This window comes from Lolium perenne, chromosome 3, assembly GCF_019359855.2.
Source record: "Lolium perenne isolate Kyuss_39 chromosome 3, Kyuss_2.0, whole genome shotgun sequence".
NCBI lineage: Eukaryota > Viridiplantae > Streptophyta > Magnoliopsida > Poales > Poaceae > Lolium > Lolium perenne.
Window position 1 is genome coordinate 214,450,514 of NC_067246.2, and position 22,841 is coordinate 214,473,354.

At 45.6% G+C, this 22,841-nt stretch overlaps 3 protein-coding genes across 3 annotated transcripts; 2 read left to right on the forward strand and 1 right to left on the reverse strand.

Moving 5' to 3' along the window:
* Positions 1-7,549: 7,549 nt before the first annotated feature.
* LOC139838092 (uncharacterized) lies at positions 7,550-10,672 on the forward strand. Its single transcript, XM_071827444.1, has 3 exons — positions 7,550-8,776; positions 8,990-9,187; positions 9,476-10,672. Exons 1-3 carry the CDS (start codon positions 7,550-7,552, stop codon positions 10,670-10,672), a joined length of 2,622 nt encoding a protein of 873 aa, XP_071683545.1.
* Positions 10,673-10,699: 27 nt separating this feature from the next.
* Positions 10,700-12,146, forward strand: LOC127339797 (uncharacterized mitochondrial protein AtMg00810-like). The gene is made up of 2 exons (XM_051365609.1): positions 10,700-11,671; positions 12,081-12,146. Exons 1-2 carry the CDS (start codon positions 10,700-10,702, stop codon positions 12,144-12,146), a joined length of 1,038 nt encoding a protein of 345 aa, XP_051221569.1.
* Positions 12,147-14,797: 2,651 nt separating this feature from the next.
* LOC127343314 (probable beta-1,4-xylosyltransferase IRX9L) lies at positions 14,798-18,968 on the reverse strand. Its single transcript, XM_051369430.2, has 4 exons — positions 18,732-18,968; positions 17,269-18,394; positions 15,771-16,020; positions 14,798-15,354 (listed from the first exon to the last, which is right to left on the reverse strand). The coding sequence occupies exons 2-4, from the start codon at positions 18,186-18,188 to the stop codon at positions 15,184-15,186; spliced, it is 1,341 nt and encodes a 446-aa protein (XP_051225390.1). The 5' UTR covers positions 18,189-18,394; positions 18,732-18,968; the 3' UTR covers positions 14,798-15,183.
* Between the last annotated feature and the right edge of the window lie 3,873 nt (positions 18,969-22,841).

Below are 22,841 nucleotides of genomic sequence, written 5' to 3' on the forward strand. Positions count from 1 at the left end.
GCTACTCCTCAAAGATATAATTTTAGCAGGGGGATAATATCTACCAATAAAAGCATCCTTGCATTTAGTCCAGGAATCAATACTATTCTTAGGCAGAGATAGCAACCAATCTTTAGCTCTTCCTCTTAATGAGAAAGGGAACAATTTTAGTTTAATAATATCACCATCTACATCTTTATATTTTTGCATTTCACATAGTTCAACAAAATTATTAAGATGGGCAGCAGCATCATCAGAACTAATACCAGAAAATTGCTCTCGCATAACAAGATTCAGTAAAGCAGGTTTAATTTCAAAGAATTCTGCTGTAGTAGCAGGTGGAGCAATAAGTGTGCATAAGAAATCATTATTATTTGTGGTTGTGAAGTCACACAACTTAGTATTTTCAGGGTTGGCCATTTTAGCAACAGTAAATAAAGCAAACTAGATAAAGTAAATGCAAGTAACTAATTTTTTTGTGTTTTTGATATAGCAAACAAGATAGCAAATAAAGTAAAACTAGCAACTAATTTTTTTGTATTTTGATTTAGTGCAGCAAACAAAGTAGTAAATAAAACTAAGCTAGACAAAAACAAAGTAAAGATATTGAGAAGTGGAGACTCCCCTTGCAGCGTGTCTTGATCTCCCCGGCAACGGCGCCAGAAAAAGAGCTTGATGGCGTGTATTTCACACGTTCGTTGGGAACCCCAAGAGGAAGGTATGATGCGCACAGCAGCAAGTTTTCCCTCAGAAAGAAACCAAGGTTTATCGAACCAGGAGGAGCCAAGAAGCACGTTGAAGGTTGATGGCGGCGGGATGTAGTGCGGCGCAACACCAGGGATTCCGGCGCCAACGTGGAACCTGCACAACACAACCAAAGTACTTTGCCCCAACGAAACTGTGAGGTTGTCAATCTCACCGGCTTGCTGTAACAAAGGATTAACCGTATTGTGTGGAAGATGATTGTTTGCAGAAAACAGTAGAACAGGTATTGCAGTAGATTGTATTTCAGTATAGAGAATTGGACCGGGGTCCACAGTTCACTAGAGGTGTCTCTCCCATAAGATAAACAGCATGTTGGGTGAACAAATTACAGTTGGGCAATTGACAAATAAAGAGGGCATGACCATGCACATACATATCATGATGAGTATAGTGAGATTTAATTGGGAATTACGACAAAGTACATAGACCGCCATCCAGCATGCATCTATGCCTAAAAAGTCCACCTTCAGGTTATCATCCGAACCCCCTCCAGTATTAAGTTGCTAACAACAGACAATTGCATTAAGTATTGCGCGTAATGTAACTAGTAACTACATCCTTGAACATAGCACTAATGTTTTATCCCTAGTGGCAACAGCACATCCACAACCTTAGAACTTTCTCACATCGTCCCAGATATCAATGGAGGCATGAACCCACTATCGAGCATAAATACTCCCTCTTGGAGTTACAAGCATCTACTTGGCCAGAGCATCTACTAGTAACGGAGAGCATGCAAGATCATAAACAACACATAGACATAACTTTGATAATCAACATAACAAGTATTCTCTATTCATCGGATCCCAACAAACGCAACATATAGAATTACAGATAGATGATCTTGATCATGTTAGGCAGCTCACAAGATCCGACAATGATAGCACAATGGGGAGAAGACAACCATCTAGCTACTGCTATGGACCCATAGTCCAGGGGTAGACTACTCACACATCACTCCGGAGGCGACCATGGCGGCGTAGAGTCCTCCGGGAGATGATTCCCCTCTCCGATAGGGTGCCGGAGGCGATCTCCTGGATCCCCCGAGATGGGATCGGCGGCGGCGGCGTCTCTGGAAGGTTTTCCGTATCGTGGCTCTCGGTACTGGGGGTTTCGCAACGGAGGCTTTAAGTAGGCGGAAGGGCAGGTCAGGAGGCGGCACGAGGGCCCCACACCATAGGGCCGCGCGGCCAAGGGGGGGCCGCGCCGCCCTAGGGTCTGGGCACCTCGTGGCCCCACTTCGTCTCCTCTTCGGACTTCTGGAAGCTTCGTGAGAAAATAGGACCCTGGGCTTTGATTTCGTCCAATTCCGAGAATATTTCCTTACTAGGATTTCTGAAACCAAAAACAGCAGAAAAACAAAGAATCGGCACTTCGGCATCTTGTTAATAGGTTAGTTCCAGAAAATGCATGAATATGACATAAAGTGTGCATAAAACATGTAGATAACATCAATAATGTGGCATGGAACATAAGAAATTATCGATACGTCGGAGACGTATCAGCATCCCCAAGCTTAGTTCTGCTCGTCCCGAGCAGGTAAAATGATAACACAGATAATTTCTGGAGTGACATGCCATCATAATCTTGATCATACTATTTGTAAAGCATATGTAGTGAATGCAGCGATCAAAACAATGTATATGACATGAGTAAACAAGTGAATCATATAGCAAAGACTTTTCATGAATAGCACTTCAAGACAAGCATCAATAAGTCTTGCATAAGAGTTAACTCATAAAGCAATAATTCATAGTAGAGATATTGAAGCAACACAAAAGAAGATTAAGTTTCAGCGGTTGCTTTCAACTTGTAACATGTATATCTCATGGATATTGTCAACATAGAGTAGTATAATAAGTGCAATAAGCAAGTATGTAGGAATCAATGCACAGTTCACACAAGTGTTTGCTTCTTGAGGTGGAGAGAAATAGGTGAACTGACTCAATATTGAAAGTAAAAGAATGGTCCTCCATAGAGGAAAAGCATCGATTGCTATATTTGTGCTAGAGCTTTGATTTTGAAAACATGAAACAATTTTTTCAACGGTAGTAATAAAGCATATGCATCATGTAAATTATATCTTATAAGTTGCAAGCCTCATGCATAGTGTACTAATAGTGCCCGCACCTTGTCCTAATTAGCTTGGACTACCGGATCATCACAATGCATTGTTTTTACCAAGTGTCACAAAGGGGTACCTCTATGCCGCCTGTACAAAGGTCTAAGGAGAAAGCTCGCATTGGATTTCTCGCTATTGATTATTCTTCAACTTAGACATCCATACCGGGACAACATAGACAACAGATAATGGACTCCTCTTTTATGCATAAGCATATAACAACAATTAATAATTTTCTCATTTGAGATTTGAGGATTGTTGTCCAAAACTGAAACTTCCACCATGGAGCATGGCTTTAGTTAGCGGCCCAATGTTCTTCTCTAACATATGCATGCTTAACCCTATGGTGGTAGATCTCTCTTACTTCAGACAAGACGGACATGCATAGCAACTCACATGAAATTCAACAATGAATAGTTGATGGCGTCCCCAGTGAACATGGTTATCGCACAACAAGCAACTTAATAAGAGATAAAGTGCATAATTACATATTCAATACCACAATAGTTTTTAAGCTATTTGTCCCATGAGCTATATATTGCAAAGGTGAATGATGGAATTTTAAAGGTAGCACTCAAGCAATTTACTTTGGAATGGCGGGAAAATACCATGTAGTAGGTAGGTATGGTGGACACAAATGGCATAGTGGTTGGCTCAAGTATTTTGGATGCATGAGAAGTATTCCCTCTCGATACAAGGTTTAGGCTAGCAAGGCTTATTTGAAACAAACACAAGGATGAACCGGTGCAGCAAAACTCACATAAAAGACATATTGAAAACATTATAAAACTCTACACCGTCTTCCTTGTTGTTCAAACTCAATACTAGAAATTATCTAGACCTTAGAGAAACCAAATATGCAAACCAAATTTTAGCATGCTCTATGTATTTCTTCATTAATGGGTGCAAAGCATATGATGCAAGAGCTTAAACATGAGCACAACAATTGCCAAGTATCACATTACCCAAGACATTAATAGCAATTACTACATGTATCATTTTCCAATTCCAACCATATAACAATTTAACGAAGGAGAAACTTCGCCATGAATACTATGAGTAGAAACCAAGGACATACTTGTCCATATGCTACAGCGGAGCGTGTCTCTCTCCCATAAAGTGAATGCTAGGATCCATTTTATTCAAACAAAACAAAAACAAAAACAAACCGACGCTCCAAGAAAAAGCACATAAGATGTGATGGAATAAAAATATAGTTTCAGGGGAGGAACCTGATAATGTTGTCGATGAAGAAGGGGATGCCTTGGGCATCCCCAAGCTTAGACGCTTGAGTCTTCTTAATATATGCAGGGGTGAACCACCGGGGCATCCCCAAGCTTAGAGCTTTCACTCTCCTTGATCATGTTGCATCATACTCCTCTCTTGATCCTTGAAAACTTCCTCCACACCAAACTCGAAACAACTCATTAGAGGGTTAGTGCACAATATAAATTGACATATTCAGAGGTGACACAATCATTCTTAACACTTCTGGATATTGCATAATGCTACTGGACATTAGTGGATCAAAGAAATTCATCCAACATAGCAAAAGAGGCAATGCGAAATAAAAGGCAGAATCTGTCAAAACAGAACAGTTCGTATTGACGAATTTTAAAATGGCACCAGACTTGCTCAGATGAAAATGCTCAAATTGAATGAAAGTTGCGTACATATCTGAGGATCATGCACGTAAATTGGCTTAATTTTCTGAGCTACCTACAGGGAGGTGGACCCAGATTCGTGACAGCAAAGAAATCTGGAACTGCGCAGTAATCCAAATCTAGTACTTACTTTTCTATCAACGGCTTAACTTGGCACAACAAAACACAAAACTAAGATAAGGAGAGGTTGCTACAGTAGTAAACAACTTCCAAGACACAAAATAAAAACAAAGTACTGTAGCAAAATAACACATGGGTTATCTCCCAAGAAGTTCTTTTCTTTATAGCCATTAAGATGGGCTCAGCAGTTTTAATGATGCACTCGCAAGATATAGTATTTGAAGCAAAAGAGAGCATCAAGAGGCAAATTCAAAACACATTTAAGTCTAACATGCTTCCTATGCATAGTAATCTTGTAAATAAACAAGTTCATGAAGAGCAAAGTAACAAGCATAGGAAGATAGAATAGGTGTAGCTTCAAAAATTTCAGCACATAGAGAGGTGTTTTAGTAACATGAAAATTTCTACAACCATATTTTCCTCTCTCATAATAACTTTCAGTAGTATCATGAGCAAACTCAACAATATAACTATCACATAAAACATTCTTATCATGAGTCTCATGCATAAAATTATTACTCTCTACATAAGCATAATCAATTTTATTAGTTATAGTGGGAGCAAATTCAACAAAGTGGCTATCATCATATATAGGAGGTATATTGCAATCATAAAAGAAAATTTTCTCCTCAATGCTTGGGGGACTAAAAAGATCATGCTCATCAGAGCCAGCTTCCCCAAGCTTAGAATTTTCCATAGCATTAGAAACAATGGTGTTCAAAGCATCCATAGTAATAACATTCCCATTAGCATGCATATAAAGTTCCATGGGTTTTTTAATTCTCTCTTCAAACACATCATGTCCTATTTCAAGATAAAGTTCATAAAGATCTCTCATATTTTTGTTGTTTTCCATTATGCTTAACTAGTGAAATAAAAACATGCATGATATTAAGTAAAGTAAAACAAGTAACTAATTTTTTTGTGTTTTTTTTTTGATATAGCAAACAAGATAGCAAATAAAGTAAAACTAGCAACTAATTTTTTTGTATTTTGATTTAGTGCAGCAAACAAAGTAGTAAATAAAACTAAGCAAGACAAAAACAAAGTAAAGAGATTGAGAAGTGGAGACTCCCCTTGCAGCGTGTCTTGATCTCCCCGGCAACGGCGCCAGAAAAAGAGCTTGATGGCGTGTATTTCACACGTTCGTTGGGCAACCCCAAGAGGAAGGTATGATGCGCACAGCAGCAAGTTTTCCCTCAGAAAGAAACCAAGGTTTATCGAACCAGGAGGAGCCAAGAAGCACGTTGAAGGTTGATGGTGGCGGGATGTAGTGCGGCGCAACACCAGTGATTCCGGAGCCAACGTGGAACCTGCACAACACAACCAAAGTACTTTGCCCCAACGAAACAGTGAGGTTGTCAATCTCACCGGCTTGCTGTAACAAAGAGTTAACCGTATTGTGTGGAAGATGATTGTTTGCAGAAAACAGTAGAACAGTATTGCAGTAGATTGTATTTCAGTAAAGAGAATTGGACCGGGGTCCACAGTTCACTAGAGGTGTCTCTCCCATAAGACGAACAGCATGTTGGGTGAACAAATTACAGTTGGGCAATTGACAAATAAAGAGAGCATGACCATGCACATACATATCATGATGAGTATAGTGAGATTTAATTGGGCATTACGACAAAGTACATAGACCGTCATCCAACTCGCATCTATGCCTAAAAAGTCCACCTTCAAAGTTATCATCCGAACCCCTTCCAGTATTAAGTTGCTAACAACAGACAATTGCATTAAGTATGGTGCGTAATGTAACTAGTGACTACATCCTTGAACATAGCACTAATGTTTTATCCCTAGTGGCAACAGCACAACACAACCTTAGAACTTTCTCACATCGTCCTGTGTCAATGCAGGCATGAACCCACTATCGAGCATAAGTACTCCCTCTTGGAGTTACAAGCATCTACTTGGCCAGAGCATCTACTAGTAACGGAGAGCATGCAAGATCATAAACAACACATAGCATAACTTTGATAATCAACATAACAAGTATTCTCTATTCATCGGATCCCAACAAACGCAACATATAGAATTACAGATAGATGATCTTGATCATGTTAGGCAGCTCACAAGATCCGACAATGATAGCACAATGGGGAGAAGACAACCATCTAGCTACTGCTATGGACCCATAGTCCAGGGGTAGACTACTCACACATCACACCGGAGGCGACCATGGCGGCGTAGAGTCCTCCGGGAGATGATTCCCCTCTCCGGCAGGGTGCCGGAGGCGATCTCCTGGATCCCCCGAGATGGGATCGGCGGCGGCGGCGTCTCGGAAGGTTTTCCGTATCGTGGCTCTCGTGCATCGGGGTTTCGTCACGGAGACTTTTTATAGGCGGAAGGGCAGGTCAAGAGGCGGCACGGGGGCCCCACACCACAGGCCGGCGCGGCCAAGGGGGGGGGGGCGCCGCCCTATGGTGTGGCCCCTCCGTGGCCCCTCTTCGTCTCTCCTTCGGACTTAGGGAAGCTTCGTGAGAAAATAGGCCCTGGGCTTTGATTTCGTCCAATTCCGAGAATATTTCCTTACTAGGATTTCTGAAACCAAAAACAGCAGAAAACAAAGAATCGGCACTTCGGCATCTTGTTAATAGGTTAGTTCCAGAAAATGCACGAATATGACATAAAGTGTGCATAAAACATGTAGATAACATCAATAATGTGGCATGGAACATAAGAAATTATCGATACGTCGGAGACGTATCAGCCGCCGCCGCCGCCACCTCTTCGAGCCGCCGCCGCCACCTCTTGGCCGCCGCCGCCATCTCCCTCCCGCCGCCGCCTCCCTGCCGCCGCCGCCTTTAGGCCGCCGTCGCCGCAGGTCTCTCTGGCCGCCGCCTCCTCCAAGCCGCCGCGCGACCTACCCCACGCGCCGCCGCCTCCCGACGCCATGTCGTCGGCCTCCTCCTACTCCAACCCCTTCGCCGGCCCCGATCCCGCCACCATCCGCCTCATCAACATCCGCGACCGCGTCCCCGTCACCCTCGACGCCACCACCTCCTCCTACCACCCATGGAAGACCTACTTCACCCTTCTCTTCCGCGAGGAGAACCTGCTGGATCACGTTGATGGCTCCATCGACTCGCGCATGATGGCGGCTGACCCCGAGTGGACCTCGATCGACGCTACGCTCATCCGATGGTTCTTCACCACCATCTCGCGCGATCTGTTCCTCACCGTCTTCAAGGAAGGTGACGACGCTGCCGCCGTGTGGACCAAACTCAATGGCTTCTTCACCGACAACAAGCTTCAGCGCCGCGTCTTCTTGCATCAAGAGTTCACCTCCTGCCACCAGGACGACCAGACAATTGACGAGTACACCCGTCGCCTCAAGCAGTTGACGGATGAGCTGCGCGACATCGGCGCCCCGATTGATGATGATTTCATCCTCAGCACCCTCATCGCCAATCTTCATGAGGACTTCGGCAATGCGGCCAGCAACCTCACCCTGATGCCCGACCCCTCCTTTTCCAAGTTTGTGTCCTACCTCAAGCTTGAAGAACGTCGGATGAAGGGCGTGAAGACTCGTGCGCAGCACCAGGCTCTCGCCGCCGGCGTCTTCCGCGGCGCGCCTCCCACCGCCCCGGTACCCGCCCCCCCTGCCGCCCCTCAACCGCAGCAGGGCGGTCGTCGCGGCAACCGGCGTAGCGGCCGCAAGCAGCCGCAGCAGCCCGCCCCTGGGGGCGGCCAGGCTCCACGCGCGATGCAGCCCTCCCCTCCCTGGACGTACGGCACCAATCCTTGGACGGGCGTGGTCCACGCATACTCCATGCCGGTGCCTCGGGCACCCGCTCCGAGCCTCTTCGGACCGGCTCCGTCGACTCACCAGGCGTACTTCGCCGGGCCAGCTGCGTCGCCCCACGGTGCCTCCTACCCGGGCTTCGGCGCTCCGCCTCCCGCCGCCGCGTACCCGAGCTACTACGCGCCTCCGCCTGTCGCCGCGCCACCCGCCGCGTACCCTCCACAGGTGCCGCCGCCATGGGACCCTGCTCTCCTCGCCGCGCTGCACTCGGCGCCCTCTCCCGCCAACTACGGCGGTGGCGGTGATTACTTCATGGACACGGGTGCTACTGCTCACATGACAAATCATCCCGGTAACCTCACTTCTTCCACTCCCGTCCATACCTCCACACGTATCACCATCGGCGACGGTTCCTCTTTTCCCATTACACATGTCGGTAGTATGTCTTTTCCATCCACGTCCACTCCCATTAAGATGTCTAATGTCCTTGTCTGTCCCAACCTAGTTAAAAGTCTAGTTTCTGTTCGCCAACTTACTTGAGAAAATCCTATTTCTGTTAAATTTGATGCCGTTGGTTTTTCTGTGAAGGACGCCCGCACTCGGACGGTTCTGCACCGATGTGATAGCCCTGCCGACGAGCTCTACCCGGTGCACCTCTCTTCCACCGCCGCCCCTCGCCCAGCCGCCCTCACCACCAGCGTCGACCTTTGGCATGCTCGTCTTGGTCATCCCAACGCCACCGTCTTGCGTCAAATTCTTCAGACTTTTTCATTCTCCTGTAATAAGGCCGAACATCATACTTGTAATGCCTGTCGTCTTGGCAAACACATCCGGCTTCCCTTTAGCGAGTCTACCACTATTTCCACTTTTCCGTTTCAGCTTTTACATAGTGACGTTTGGACATCCCCGGTTGCCAGCAACACGGGTTATTTATATTATTTAGTCATTTTGGATGATTTCTCTCATTACGTATGGACATTCCCCCTTCGTCGTAAGTCTGATGTCTTCGCCACTCTCACTACCTTCTACTCCTATGTCGCCACTCAGTTTAGTCGCCCTATTCTCACACTTCAGACTGACAACGGAAAGGAATTTGACAACGCTGCTGTCCGCCATCTCCTCGCGTCGCACGGCACTGTCTTCCGTCTCACTTGTCCTTATACGTCTCAGCAGAACGGCCGTGCCGAACGCGTCATCCGCACTCTTAATGACTGCGTCCGCACACTGCTGTTCCACTCTCACGTCCCGCCCCGCTTCTGGCCGGACGCTCTCTCCACCGCCACCCTCCTTCTTAACATCCGACCCTGTCGCCCTCGCTGGAACTATGCTCCTCATCAGCTCCTCTTCGGTGTCCCACCGTCCTACGATGGTCTTCGGACCTTCGGGTGTCTCTGTTATCCTAGCACCGCGTCCACTACCCCTCATAAACTCGCCCCACGTTCCGTTCCCTGTGTCTTCCTTGGCTATCCCCCCAACACCAAAGGTTACCGGTGCTATGATCCCGTGTCCCGTCGGGTTTACACCTCGAGACACGTTTACTTTGATGAGCTTGTGTTTCCGTTTCAGCAGGTTCCACCTCACGGCAGCGTCGGGACACTGGCCGCGCCCGCGCCTCCTGCGGCGCCGGCTGCGCCCGCGTCCCCTGCGGCGCCGGCTGCGCCCGCGCCCCCTACGGCGCCGGCTGCGCCCGCGCCCCCTGCGGCCCCGGCTGCGACTCTCGACGGTGTGCTCACCCATGCCCGGACTCGTCGTCCGAACCCGCGCTACACCGACCCTGCGTATGCGTATGCTACCTCTACGTTGGTGCCATCACCACTGCCCTCCTCCGCCCGCGCCGCCCTTCGTGATCCGCACTGGCTTGCTGCTATGCGCGAAGAGTTCGATGCTCTCCAGCGCAACCGCACATGGCAGCTTGTGCCCCGACCCCCGCATGCCAATGTCATCTCTGGCAAATGGGTCTTTCGGCACAAGACTCACCCGGATGGTTCTCTTGAGCGCCATAAGGCGCGCTGGGTGGTACGCGGCTTTCATCAGCGTGCTGGCGTGGACTTCACCGACACCTTCGCCCCGGTTGTCAAACCGGGCACGATTCGCGCCGTTCTTCAGCTTGCGGCCTCTCGAGCTTGGCCAGTTCACCAGCTCGATGTGTCCAACGCATTCTTGCATGGGCATCTCACCGAGCAAGTGTTCTGTCAGCAGCCTACTGGTTTCGTCGATCCCGCCTTCCTGGACCATGTGTGCCTGCTCTCCCGTTCTCTATATGGGCTCTAGCAGGCTCCTCGAGCTTGGTACCAGCGGATGGCTGGCTTTCTTCAGCAGCAGGGGTTCCAGTCTACACGGTCTGACGCCTCCCTGTTCGTGTACCACCAGGGCGCCGCCACCGCATACCTCCTCCTGTATGTCGACGACATCATACTGACTGCTTCCTCGACGGCTCTTCTGCAGCAGATCACAGCTCAGCTCAGCGCTGAGTTCGCCCTCAAGGACTTGGGGGCTCTCCACTACTTCCTCGGCATCGAGGTCGTCCGCACCGCCACCGGTTTCTTCTTGCATCAGCAGAAGTATGCGCATGAGCAGCTGGAGCGCGCCGGCATGCTTAACTGCAAGCCCGCTTCCACGCCTGTCGACACGAAGGCCAAGGTATCCGCCGTTGAGGGCTCTCCGGCGTCCGATGCTGCCTTCTATCGCTCCGTCGTTGGTGGTCTTCAGTACCTCACCTTGACGAGGCCGGACCTTCAGTACGCTGTTCAGCAGGTGTGCCTTCACATGCACGCTCCGCGTGACACTCATTGGGCACTGGTAAAACGGATCCTCTGCTACATCCGTGGTACTATGTCCATGAGACTCACACTGACGGCCTCTTCTGACACTAGCCTTGTTGCCTACTCCGACGCCGACTGGGCTGGGTGTCCTGACACGCGCCGCTCTACCTCCGGCTACTGCGTCTACCTTGGTCCCTCCCTGATATCGTGGTCGTCCAAGCGACAACCCACGGTTTCACGTTCGAGCGCTGAGGCTGAGTACAGGGCTGTGGCTAATGCCGTTGCTGAGTGTTCCTGGCTACGACAGCTTTTACAGGAGCTACACTGCCAGGTTCCGAAGGCCACGATTGTCTACTGCGACAATGTCTCCGCGGTGTATCTCTCGGCTAATCCCGTACATCATCGCAGGACGAAGCATATCGAGCTCGACATTCACTTCGTCCGGGAGCACGTCGCCCTTGGTCGTGTCCGTGTTCTACACGTTCCCACCGATCAGCAGTTCGCCGATGTGATGACGAAAGGCCTTCCTACCTCGACTTTCGAGAGCTTCAGGTCCAGTCTTTGCGTCACTGGCGCCGCTTCGACTGCGGGGGGTGTTGAACGAATATGTACACGTATAGGTTTGGGTTTTGTATGTTGCACCTGTAGCGTCTCTCCCACTTTGTATTCACGTGGAGACTAGACCCGGTCACACCCCTGTACCTATATATGTGCATTGTGCACGATCAATACAACTCATCGTTGCACCAAATCACTTCTACACTTGCCAGCCAGCCTGCGCAACCATGGAATGCACGGAGGCAGCAGCAGTGCGTGTATTCCGGTGGATCATGCTGAACTACCTCTGGGACTTGATCTCGCTTTGAAATTGGTAGAAAAATACATCTCATCAATCTAATTTTTGTTGGTTAATGCAGTACAGGGAGTTCACGGAGCGTAGGGTTTTACGCAGGCTTGGGAAAGATCGAAGAGTGGACATTTAGAGCAGGTGCTTGGTGAGCACCCGTATCTACACCATGTATACTGCATCAAGATCCGTGCTAAATTTTTTTATTCCCCTCTCAAACAATTTCTTATTTTTGTATCTCGCACGCTACATATTCTTTGAAGTCAAAAACTTGCAGATCACTTAAACATAACAATTAGAATGTGGGAAAAATATTTTAGATTTTTTATGTCATTATCTATATATGTATCTCAAGAATTTATTTTGAATTTTAAATAATTAAAAATTTAAATTTGCACACAAAAATTCTGAACTATTTTTCCTCCATTCTATTTGTTGTTTTTGACTGATTTGCAAAAAAATCTAATCGAAATATTGTATAATTTGTGAGATAGAAAAAAGAAAAAGACAAAAAAGGAGAAGGTGCGTGGAGCGCACCTGCTCCACCACACTTTTCGCAAAGATCCATGCACGGATCGATGCTCAAGTTGATAAAGCGGTCAATGCGCCCAGCACGAGCGGTGCGAAGGAAGCCAATCGTGCTCGGAAAGATGATGAAGCTCGTATTTGTAGGGGAAATAGCAAAGCTGGCCATGTTGAGAGGATTGCTTACCCTGCTGCCGTGTGGGCGGGCTGGTGGTAGATGTGCAGACGGCGGCTTCCGGGCGCGTCGCCTCTGCGGGCGTGCTGGCCGCGGTAGAAGTGCAGACGGCGGCTTCCGTGATGGTCGCCTCTGCGGGCGTGCTGGCCGCGGCAGGCGTGCAGACGGCAGCTTCCGTTGGCGTCACCTCCCCGGGCGTGCTGACCGTGGTAGGCGTGCAGACGGTGGCTTCTGTGGGCCTCGCCTCCGCGAGAGTGCCGGTGCCGGGCGTGTTGCCGGCGGCTTCCGGCCTGTAGGCGACAGCCGGAGGCGCCAACACGAGAGCGGCCAGGAAGAGCGCGTGGCCTGCTGGGTGAGTGGCAGGGCAAGTACCATTTTGAGCGAACTGGCCATATTTGGCCTTGGCAAAGCTCCAACGCCATTTGCCTGCTGTTTGACAGAAGGAAACATGAAATGATTTATACAGAGATGACACAATTCCCATTATTTTTATTTTTTGTATAATAAGATTGCAAATGGATGTGTACGTTTTACTACACATGTACACACACTCAGGCAATTTAAATGATGGACTCGAAGTGACGTACGAAGGCTTGGAAGGTTCTAAGCATTTCCTCATTAACCTCCATACAATTGATTTTTTTTCATATTATCACATCCCAATTGTTAAAACAAAGCTGTGAATAATGATATTGCATATACACTGACACCTACTATTCCTGAAATGGCTATCCTGGAATAGCTGCAAGATGCTTCTTTGATAGTTTGGATGATAAAGATGGGTTGGATATTCTTCTATTGTACAGATCGGTGAAGGTGTTTACTCAATTTTTAATTTCATTCACATGTGAACAATTGGATTGTGTATTCATGGGTTAGCATATGTTTTACCTTCATGCAAGAGACAATTGTAGTCTACACAAAATATTTTTGTTCTTGGTGTAACTGTGTAAGCCACACCTAATATGCTACAAAGCAGCTTCTTGGTGTACTATAGATTGATGTGTGAGATTTCAATACAAAAATGCATGTTGGACCATACTAAGTATTTCTGCTTGACAAAACAGATAAATTTTGCTGCAACAAACTGCGCGAGCCACTATCAAACCAGACATCAATCATATTAGGGAGAGTGATACCGGCGTTTTTATAACTTCCAAGTACCAGACGCAATAGTCACACATACAATCTTATGTTATACAGCGAAAGTGCAAAGCATTCATTCGGAATTGAGTCATGTTCAAAGGGGTTCATGTATTGAAAAATGAAAATTACAAACATTCGGAAAGCTTGACGATGCTAGCTTCAGAGTTACTTGTTTCCTTTAACTATCAGCAGTATCGCACAAGAATAGTGCAAAGGAACCATTTAAGGAGCAATGGATGATCTTTTTTTTTAGAAGAACAATGGGTGATCTTGAAGTAGAAACATTTGGAAAGCTTGTTTCTCTCTCCTCTGTTCATAGAGGAGGCGCATGGCAGTTTCTTTCCCGCGAGCTTCAGGATCAACTGCCCCGGGAGGACATCCACCACGGCAAGGAGACATGGCAAGGTGAAGAAAATTTCAAGAGAGAGAAGGCAATCCAATTTTAGATCTGAATATCCAAGAAAAATTCTCACAAAGAAAGGCATCATGCTAGCAAAGAATCGATCCATCCAATTTTAGATCCTATACAGTAGCACTCACGTTGAGAGAAAGTCCAGCACACACGCAGAGCGAGATGCGCACACACCAGCTCTGTGGCTCCACACTTGTGGTGGTCAGACTACAATTCTGCACCTCTGTATCTCTGAAACTGAACATGTGGAAGTTGTATCTATTTGGTCTTGTGCTACCTCATTACTGGATTTCAAACGAAAGATAGCTATGAAAATATATGTTAGTTATTAGTCAGCGTCGTATTGTCACCATTGACTCAGCAGCTGGGCAAATAACCTGCACCGGGAGGTTCTGCCTTCTCTGACCATAACTAACAATCCACAAGTGAATCAAGATGCTCCAGTACCAAACCATGCAGATAGTATTCAGCCGAACAAACAGAATTACAAACCGGAAGGAACCAGAAACCAAGAACAGACAGCACATACTGTCAAATCCAATCTGTGATTTTGATTTTGCTATCATTCATGTATCAAGAGTATATATCTGTCTCTGCCCTTTAACAGTTGCAACAGAGGCATCTTTAGCATCTAAGGTTATATATGCATGTATAATAACGAACATAGAAGAATAAATGTACAGCACTAAATCTAGTCGAATGGGTATGGGTAAAAGAGGAACTTTTAAAAAGAATGGAGCAGAGAGAGAGAGGTGTTTTCTTTGTCAGGCTTCTTTCTTCCTTTCAACTTTTACTAGACATTATTTTCAACCAGATCTTTGCAGAGCAACTTCGCATGATCCTGGACGCTGCCAAGTTCAGGAAGCCATTGCTCATACTAGCATGAGCGAACAAAAAGATGAGGCAGCAAGACAGCTATGTTATGGGCACGACAGCATCCAGGTTCTTCTGCAGCAACCAGCCAGTAGGGTAATTGAGTTGAGGAGGTTCCAAATCGAAATTCCAGGCCATAATCCGGGTGCAATTGTCTGCTAGTCCTTCCATTTGACTCTCGTCCTCCACAAGCCTCTCAATAAATCTTGACTCCTGCAATGCACAGTGTTTCAGTATATCAATGCTTTTTTTTTTAGGAACTTACAGCAGGAGAGTCTCCTACTGATATCTATTCTTTCTTGATGTGCTATAGTAAGCATTGCCTTAACAGCTCCTGTATACTACAGTAATGTAACTTCTAGTTCCTTAAGCGCAATGTATCTGGCTATTGGATCTACTTGCTCTCACAATATCCCCAATGACCACATTTGGTTCCCCCAATAAATTATACCTAACTAATATGCATATCGCAGTTCCGCAACTAGGATGGCAATTCACAAAAAATTAAATAATAGCATGCTGTGATGGATACTTTAGTAAAAATAAGGTAGCTATGCAGAAATTATGGTAAATTATCAAGTCAATTCATTTGCCTGGGTATTTTGAAATTTACTGAAGAAAGACCTCACCTGTAAGCCACCCCTGCCACCTGAATGGAGTATAATAGACTCTCTGGTGGGGCTCTTCCATCTCTTAGGATCCCAGAGTATAGTGCTGTTAAAAGCAAATCCAGAGAAACCAACTGGAAATCGACGAAGTATACCCCTCCTCTGGTTTGTATGCCATCCAGTGACCCGATCACCCTGACAAAGGGGGCCTTCTAAAGCCACTCTATATTTGGACCCATCATGCGTTGCTACTGGCCATGTACCAAAGCGCCTGCAGAAGATAGCAAAAACCTATAAGGAACATCTTAACTGCTATAATGAGAGAGAAATGATCTCAGAGAATAGGTCACATTTCAGATTACTGGGTTCAGTGATAGATGATTTGATGTAAAATTTCAAGCAGACATTTACCACCTCTCTTGGTTTCACCTGATAGCGAACAACATTTGGCATCCTCTGTACTTCTATCACCTTTTAACTGAGATTACATAACTATACGCCATGATACCTTATTAGACACGTCTCAGGGAACTAAATCATATATAAAGTAATTCCTACAATAGAGAAATTTGGCATCCTCTACACTGCTACCACCACTTAACTGAGATTACATAACGAACCATCACAATGCCAATTATCTCTAGCTAGAGTTAAGTCGTAAAAATAGCTCCTGGTAACTTGATTGGCCATCAATAAAATGGCAAAAGTATAAATTCAACTTGAGTCAGGACCAACTCCTAATGCTGGCAGATTAGAAGTTCAAAATCACTTTGCATTTTAGGGCATCTCAGCACAGCACCTCTTAAAAATGAAGTCCGAGTTTGTCAACTCTTTGTCGTATCAAGACTCACAGGCCAAAATCATTTCTCAGTATTTCAATAAAGAAGTTATTACAAAGATTTTTATTATTTCTTTAATTATTAGGTTAGTGTGCACTACTAAATTGCACCCCTACACCAGAAGTTGGTTATGACTAGACAAGAAGGACGCTTTACTGGATATCTTTAGAAAGGCTGTATAGTAGTCATCAATCAAGATGTTATTTAGAGGAGGAACCTATGTGTCCTAATACCACTACAATGATTCAAATGGTCCACTTTTTGCTGCATGGGACATCTTATAACACCATGGAGAAACACTCCAGAGAAAATAAATTGAAAGCTACCAATAAAGGATGACGAAAGTGGAAAAATAGAAGGAAAGCATGTCACAAAAAACTCCATCCAGCACAATATGATTATGTACTATTAGCTTCAAGAAAATATACTATTACCAGAGTAGGTTCTAGCATTTAACATTCTTGGGATCAACAGATTTGAGATCATGCTAAATAGCGACCAAAGGTTCACATTGTCCGCAGAAGATAATAAAATGTCAACAAGCACGTTCGCAATAGAAAGGTGAGCATAATGGTAAATAATTTATACTTTTAGTGAGTTACACAGTGTCAAAACTGTATGTGGTTTATATCATGGATTCGTGATAACATGCAGTACAAGAACTAGCACAGAACTGTCACCTGATTTTCCGCATTTCTTCAAATAGATCAACTGAGTATGCTCTCTCCTCATCGGCAAAATGCACTATACCATCTAGATGGTGCTTCTTTATATGGAAAACTGCATTATTCTTCTGGCAGACAATAATCTTCCTAATATTTGTAGCATTCCTATTGCACACAATATGTCTGTACATGATCCCAGACGACCTCAGAATTTCTACTGTTTCACGGGACTGATATGGCCACTCTGCTACTATCCACAGAAGAGGAGGTGGTACACTCTTCAGGACATGAATAAGACGATTAAGATAATATGCCTGGTGTGGTCGAACTGTTGTTGCTGTCACAATTAGTAGCAGCTTTCTCGCAACAATGTCAGAATCATTAGCAGAATGTACAATAGATGAGGCCTCAACAAAATCGGCCTCATCATCCAACATTGGAGGAACTGGAGGACTCTCCTCAGCCTGTTGCTCATCGATCACTTCAGCTTCAGCATCTGCTACAAATGGCTCCAGCTTGGTGCCCTGACGTTCTACCATTTGTCGCCTATCAATCACATCCCCCTCGAATGGAAGCATCTCCTTTTCAGAAGGCATTTTCTTTGATAAATCAGCAGAGAAGAGTGGCGTGAATCCGATGAAAACGCCAATCATGAAGAACACAAATATATTAAACATGGCCTTTTTCCAGCCCATCCCCTTTGATTTTGGCCTCTCCAAGGATCTAGCATGCTTGTTGGACGATATAGTTGCCCACGCAGATTTTAGGCTACTTGATATCATGACAAGGTCAAGCGAGACCACTGAAGTCAGCAGCCCCCTCAGTGCGACATAGGACTGGGAGTAGGCCATCTTGGGAGACGGCGAGGGGTCGAATTCTGCCCAGTCCTTAACCGACCCCTCTCGCTGCATTGCCCCAGCATTTCTTCGGGCCATTGCAGAAACTCACATCACCTATCTGACCCAAAATGCTGCTCTACAGATGAGTTTTGGCTCCAATCACTTCATTTCATAGCAGCTCAGTAATAAACCGATCAATTGCCCAACAAGAACAGGTATAGCACCACCAGGTAAAGTGGTTCGGTCTGCAGAATTCCAATTCCGCGCACAAGGAACTCCTTAAATTTTAGCGTTTTCGCCGGCTGCAGCCAAAATTGTTACATATTAGCACATGGAGATCATAGATCTACATAGCTATACCGAAAGCGATAACAACAAAAGAGCCCAATTTCACACACAAACAAAACCATAAAAGTACAATCTAAGGTCGAAAAGATCAAAATGGTACAGGAATTACAGCAGGAAACAACCAAAATAGAATCGAAAAACCAGGTGGAGACGAGTTCTTGCAACAAGCCGGGCAGAGCAAAACAGAACCAAGCAATCCCCCCCGGCCCCCGCATATGCCACCATACCACAGAGCGCTTCGGACCGTGAGAATAACACAATTTCGAAAGAAAGGAAAAACAGAATGGGTACCTCGGGATTGGGATTCGGATCCCAAACAAGGGAGCGTGTGTATCTCGGATACTTCACGAGGCAGTCCCCGTGCCTCCCTTGCTTTGCCCCCTGTTCTTGGGTTTGGCCTCGGAGGAATTCGTCTCGCGAATCGAGACAGGGGGAGTTGTTGAGGGTAGAGGGGGGATAGAGAGGACGAAGAGGAAGGAGTAATAGTTGGCGGAGGGATATGGCGGCCCAGTCGGCGGTCGCCGTCGGAAGGTGGCAGGGGAGCCCTGCTTGCATTTAAGCCCCTGGTATTTTTGGCTAATCATCATTGGTAGCCAAAGAATATGCTGTGCTAGTCAATGCGGTGTGGCAAAGGAAACGATTGAGTACTCCACATGTTTTTGAAAGGAACACTCACCAAACTATTCAAACAAACTACAGTTTGTTTCTTTCTTCTGGCAAACATGAAACATCCCCGCAGACATGACACCCCTCTCCTCCAACTCAGAGCATCCGCCCCTCGCTCCCGTCGGAGGACACCGACAGGCAAGGCCCTAGTAGCCGGTGGCAGTTGCGGGGTGTTGTTGTTGCCCGACTATGTCGGAAAACTTCACCGTATGGTCCGTGATAGCATTGTAGCAATAACTTTGTCCCTTGACCATATGATTAGATGCTACAATGGTGATGTCATACATGGAAAATCCTCGGTTTGGTGGATGGTCCTTTGAATTTTTGTGATCCTTGAAGGGGCTCCAATTAATGTGTCATGCAAACCCAAGTGGTCTCGACAAGATGCGCAAGATGATGTGTGGGCGGCCGGTGCATGTTTGGCATTCTCAACGCCGGGAGGCATGCCAATTTTGGCTTAGCAAGTGGGACGGTAAACACAAGGTTACCTCTTTTCAGGTGGTGCTCCTTAATATCGTGTCTATGTTCTTAATTGGTTGTGTTTGCCGATGGAGGTCATAACACATTGTTTTATTGCTAAAGACATTGCTATTGGAAGATTACTCGGACTTCCTCTTTTGGCTTTATTTGGAATGGAGGAACAGAAAATAAATGAATAGGAAGAATTGTAGGAATCAGGTGGAGTGTAAAGTTAAAACCTATAGGCTTCCAGAACAGAGTTTCTCTTTCCTATGAGATGTGTAGGAGAGTTTCCCTTTCCTAAGTAAATGGCGTCGTTCTTTCCATCACCTCGAAACAGCTCCAAGGGGGAAATGTAGAGAAAGAAAAACTACATAATTCCTTTATAATTTTATTGATCGGACCAAGGGCTCAAGGTGTAAACCTATGATTTGTTCTGAGTGGTTGGATCCAGCAGTGACACCACTCATACATCTTTTCTTCATTTGAGGCCTTGCTTCGAAGAACCTTTTTCTAGTATGGGTAATAGCCAACAACGGTGGTTTCTTGAGGTTTGGCTTCTGCGTGTTTTTGATTAGTTTCTCATGACTATCGTTCATGTTTATTGTTACTTTTGGTTGTTATAACTAGCACGTGTATCCTCGAAGACATGATAAGCTCTTTACATTGTGTAGTTGCAAATGCATGTTACACTTGGTACCAGCTTCATATTATTATGTTGCCTTTATCAGAAAAAATGAGTTTTATTCTAAACATTTATAGTGGGGATGGTAGTAGTGTATAAACTCGTTGTCAATAGAGAAGGGTCTCGTTCCCAATGGTATCGATCTGCTTGAAAATGAGTAATGGATCGTAGGTAGAAATGCTCACTGTTTTTTAATCTAAATGATTTTTTTTAGTTCAGACAGGTTTTTGGTCAACAATTACTCCCTTTATAGCTTCTATATGTGATGCATAATCATAAGATAGTACCTTTGAGAACAAATAAATTAGTGACATTAATTTCATCTCACATAAACTACGTACTAGAAATACAATTGTTAGTCAAAGCGTCGTCTTAAAGGGAAAAAAACATATATGTCTTGGAACATCTCCAGAGTTTTAGGTTGCTCATGTAAACACGCATTGGCCTTGCTTTTTCTACATAAGAGAGATTATATGCATTCGTGAGTGAGATGGGGCGCTAACAATTCATAGATGGGCAGGTTATGTAACGAGTCTTTCAAAAAATATGCCTTCAACCTCCACTTGGCACACCAAAATTCAAATTTTATTAGATATAAAACAATAAAATTCAAATAATTTTATGTGAATTTTTTGTGTGTTTATATATGTCTCGTTGTCTTTGATCCCACCTCAAGAAACGATATGTTTCAACTAAGCCAATTTTGAGCTGATATATGCTATGGTATAGATCTCACGTGGATCGCTGACAAGATGTTTAGTGCTTCCATTTCGACTGACAATTTTATGCCCCCCTCAACACTATACCCCCCCCCCCCCCTCCCCAAAAAGCAAATAAAGTCAGTTTTGGGAGCAACCTAATTTTCCCTAACCGGATACTTCATGTAGTGGATGGTGCGATATTGTATCAAAGAAACTCTTTTGCCACACCATCATCACTTGTTCCCAACACTCATTGATCCCAACTCACCATTAGGTCCGTTGCAAGAATGCCCCCCCCCCCCTCCCCTCCCCGACCCCGAGAACGATCTGCGGCGGGTATCCATTGTATCCTAATCAAGGTGCGAGAAGTTTGTGGGTTTTTTCCCGATAAAAGGAGATGGAATGTATTAAATTTTACTATTATCATAGAGCAATACTTGAAAGTTGGTGCACATTTATGTTTTAAAACATAAGGCATTAAGATTGACTTTAAATTATTAAAGCCCTGAACGGCCAAAAGACACAACGTTGCTGATGAACATCTTACGATGCACACTGCTGCTGAAATCAAAATATAAGAGGCTGATTTCTTATGTCCATTTCGATTTATCAATTGCTTAACACACATGACAGGACGGAATAATTCTCCATCCATGTGAGAACACAGATATTCTAGGGTATGCCATGTTGCCAAGACTATTAAACAAAATAACCAACACCACCCACTCACGTCACCTGCTACACGCGCCTAACGTGGAAATTCTACACATACCCAATTTCAGACTGTCTCTCTCACCAGTGGCGGAGCCAGGCCCCAGGCTGCACGGGCCTTGGCCTGGGGCGTGGGCTGAAAACTTAGGCTTGACTGTAGCAAAATACGCACTGTAGCGAGCACTGTAGCTACTGTAGCAAGAGGATGGCCCGGGGCGTTGCTGGATCCTGGCTCCGCAACTGTCTCTCACCACAGCCCAGAAATGTTTTTGCTTTAAGTGCTTCCTAAGAAATAACCGAAAATCTTCCTCCCAAAGTCTTAAACAATTCTTGCCGAAATAAACAGAACTACAGGGTCATCGGTGCAAAACGGTATCAGCTTTGAACCACCAGTGGTGAGGTAGCACCGCAGCAACGAGCGACGCCCCACCGGCCGTTGGTTCGCGGCGCGGAGTCCATCCGAACCACCGGTCCGCGGCCGGCCGTACGACGCGTATCCTTCAGGACTAGGTCTGCTCGATCGCCGGCCGGCCGCCGGCGTGGTGAGGCGCTGCGCCACGTTTTAGTTCTGGCCTGAAAGATCAGTGACGTAAATTGGAGCTTATCTATAGTCAGGTGTGGTTTATGTCTGTATTGATGGCCTACGTGACAGGTGGTGCGTGCAAAAACGATCGAAGGCCTGATCGACTTGTCACTCCTGGCTGTTTTGATTCTGATATTGTTCCTGGTGGCTGGTGCATCGTGCAATCTACAATGTGGTGAGCCCGCGTGCACACTACTAACCGTACGCAATTGATTTGTGCAATCTCTCTGAATCTTGATCATCATACTAATAAGTGTATTACTAATTTATGTTTTAGGAGAGAACCAAATTATGGTTGTATGGTTAGGAGGACAGTAACATCCCTAGAGTTACGTTGGTGTCTCAGGGGCGAATATTTTTCAGTGGGAGGTGACGTCCCAGTCCCACGAGGTGTCTGTGGTGACTTCGTCAATCTCAAGATCCGTCGGATTAGTGTTTTGGACTTAGACTCACGGATGTGCTCATGGGGTAGGGTGTGTGCGTATGTTCATATGGATAAGTGTATGTACGTATGTGTTAATGTCTTTGTTTGTATTGTGTTATGCAAAACAAAGATATCTTAGAACATGGTTAATTCTTGGTAATCGAGAACTAAG

Bases quoted from the DNA above. Each gene is read 5' to 3' on its own strand.
- LOC139838092 (XM_071827444.1), top strand. From the start codon at position 7,550: ATGTCGTCGGCCTCCTCCTACTCCAACCCCTTCGCCGGCCCCGATCCC. The intron at 8,777-8,989 runs GTCCATACCTCC...TTTTCTGTGAAG, and splicing joins ACCTCACTTCTTCCACTCCC to GACGCCCGCACTCGGACGGT. The intron at 9,188-9,475 runs GCCGAACATCAT...CTCACACTTCAG, and splicing joins TTTCATTCTCCTGTAATAAG to ACTGACAACGGAAAGGAATT.
- LOC127339797 (XM_051365609.1), top strand. From the start codon at position 10,700: ATGGCTGGCTTTCTTCAGCAGCAGGGGTTCCAGTCTACACGGTCTGAC. The intron at 11,672-12,080 runs GTGATGACGAAA...TGGTTAATGCAG, and splicing joins CCGATCAGCAGTTCGCCGAT to TACAGGGAGTTCACGGAGCG.
- LOC127343314 (XM_051369430.2), bottom strand. From the start codon at position 18,188: ATGGCCCGAAGAAATGCTGGGGCAATGCAGCGAGAGGGGTCGGTTAAG. The intron at 16,021-17,268 runs GTGACAGTTCTG...TATCTTCTGCAG, and splicing joins GAAGAAATGCGGAAAATCAG to GCGCTTTGGTACATGGCCAG. The intron at 15,355-15,770 runs GTGAGGTCTTTC...TGTGCATTGCAG, and splicing joins GTGGCAGGGGTGGCTTACAG to GAGTCAAGATTTATTGAGAG.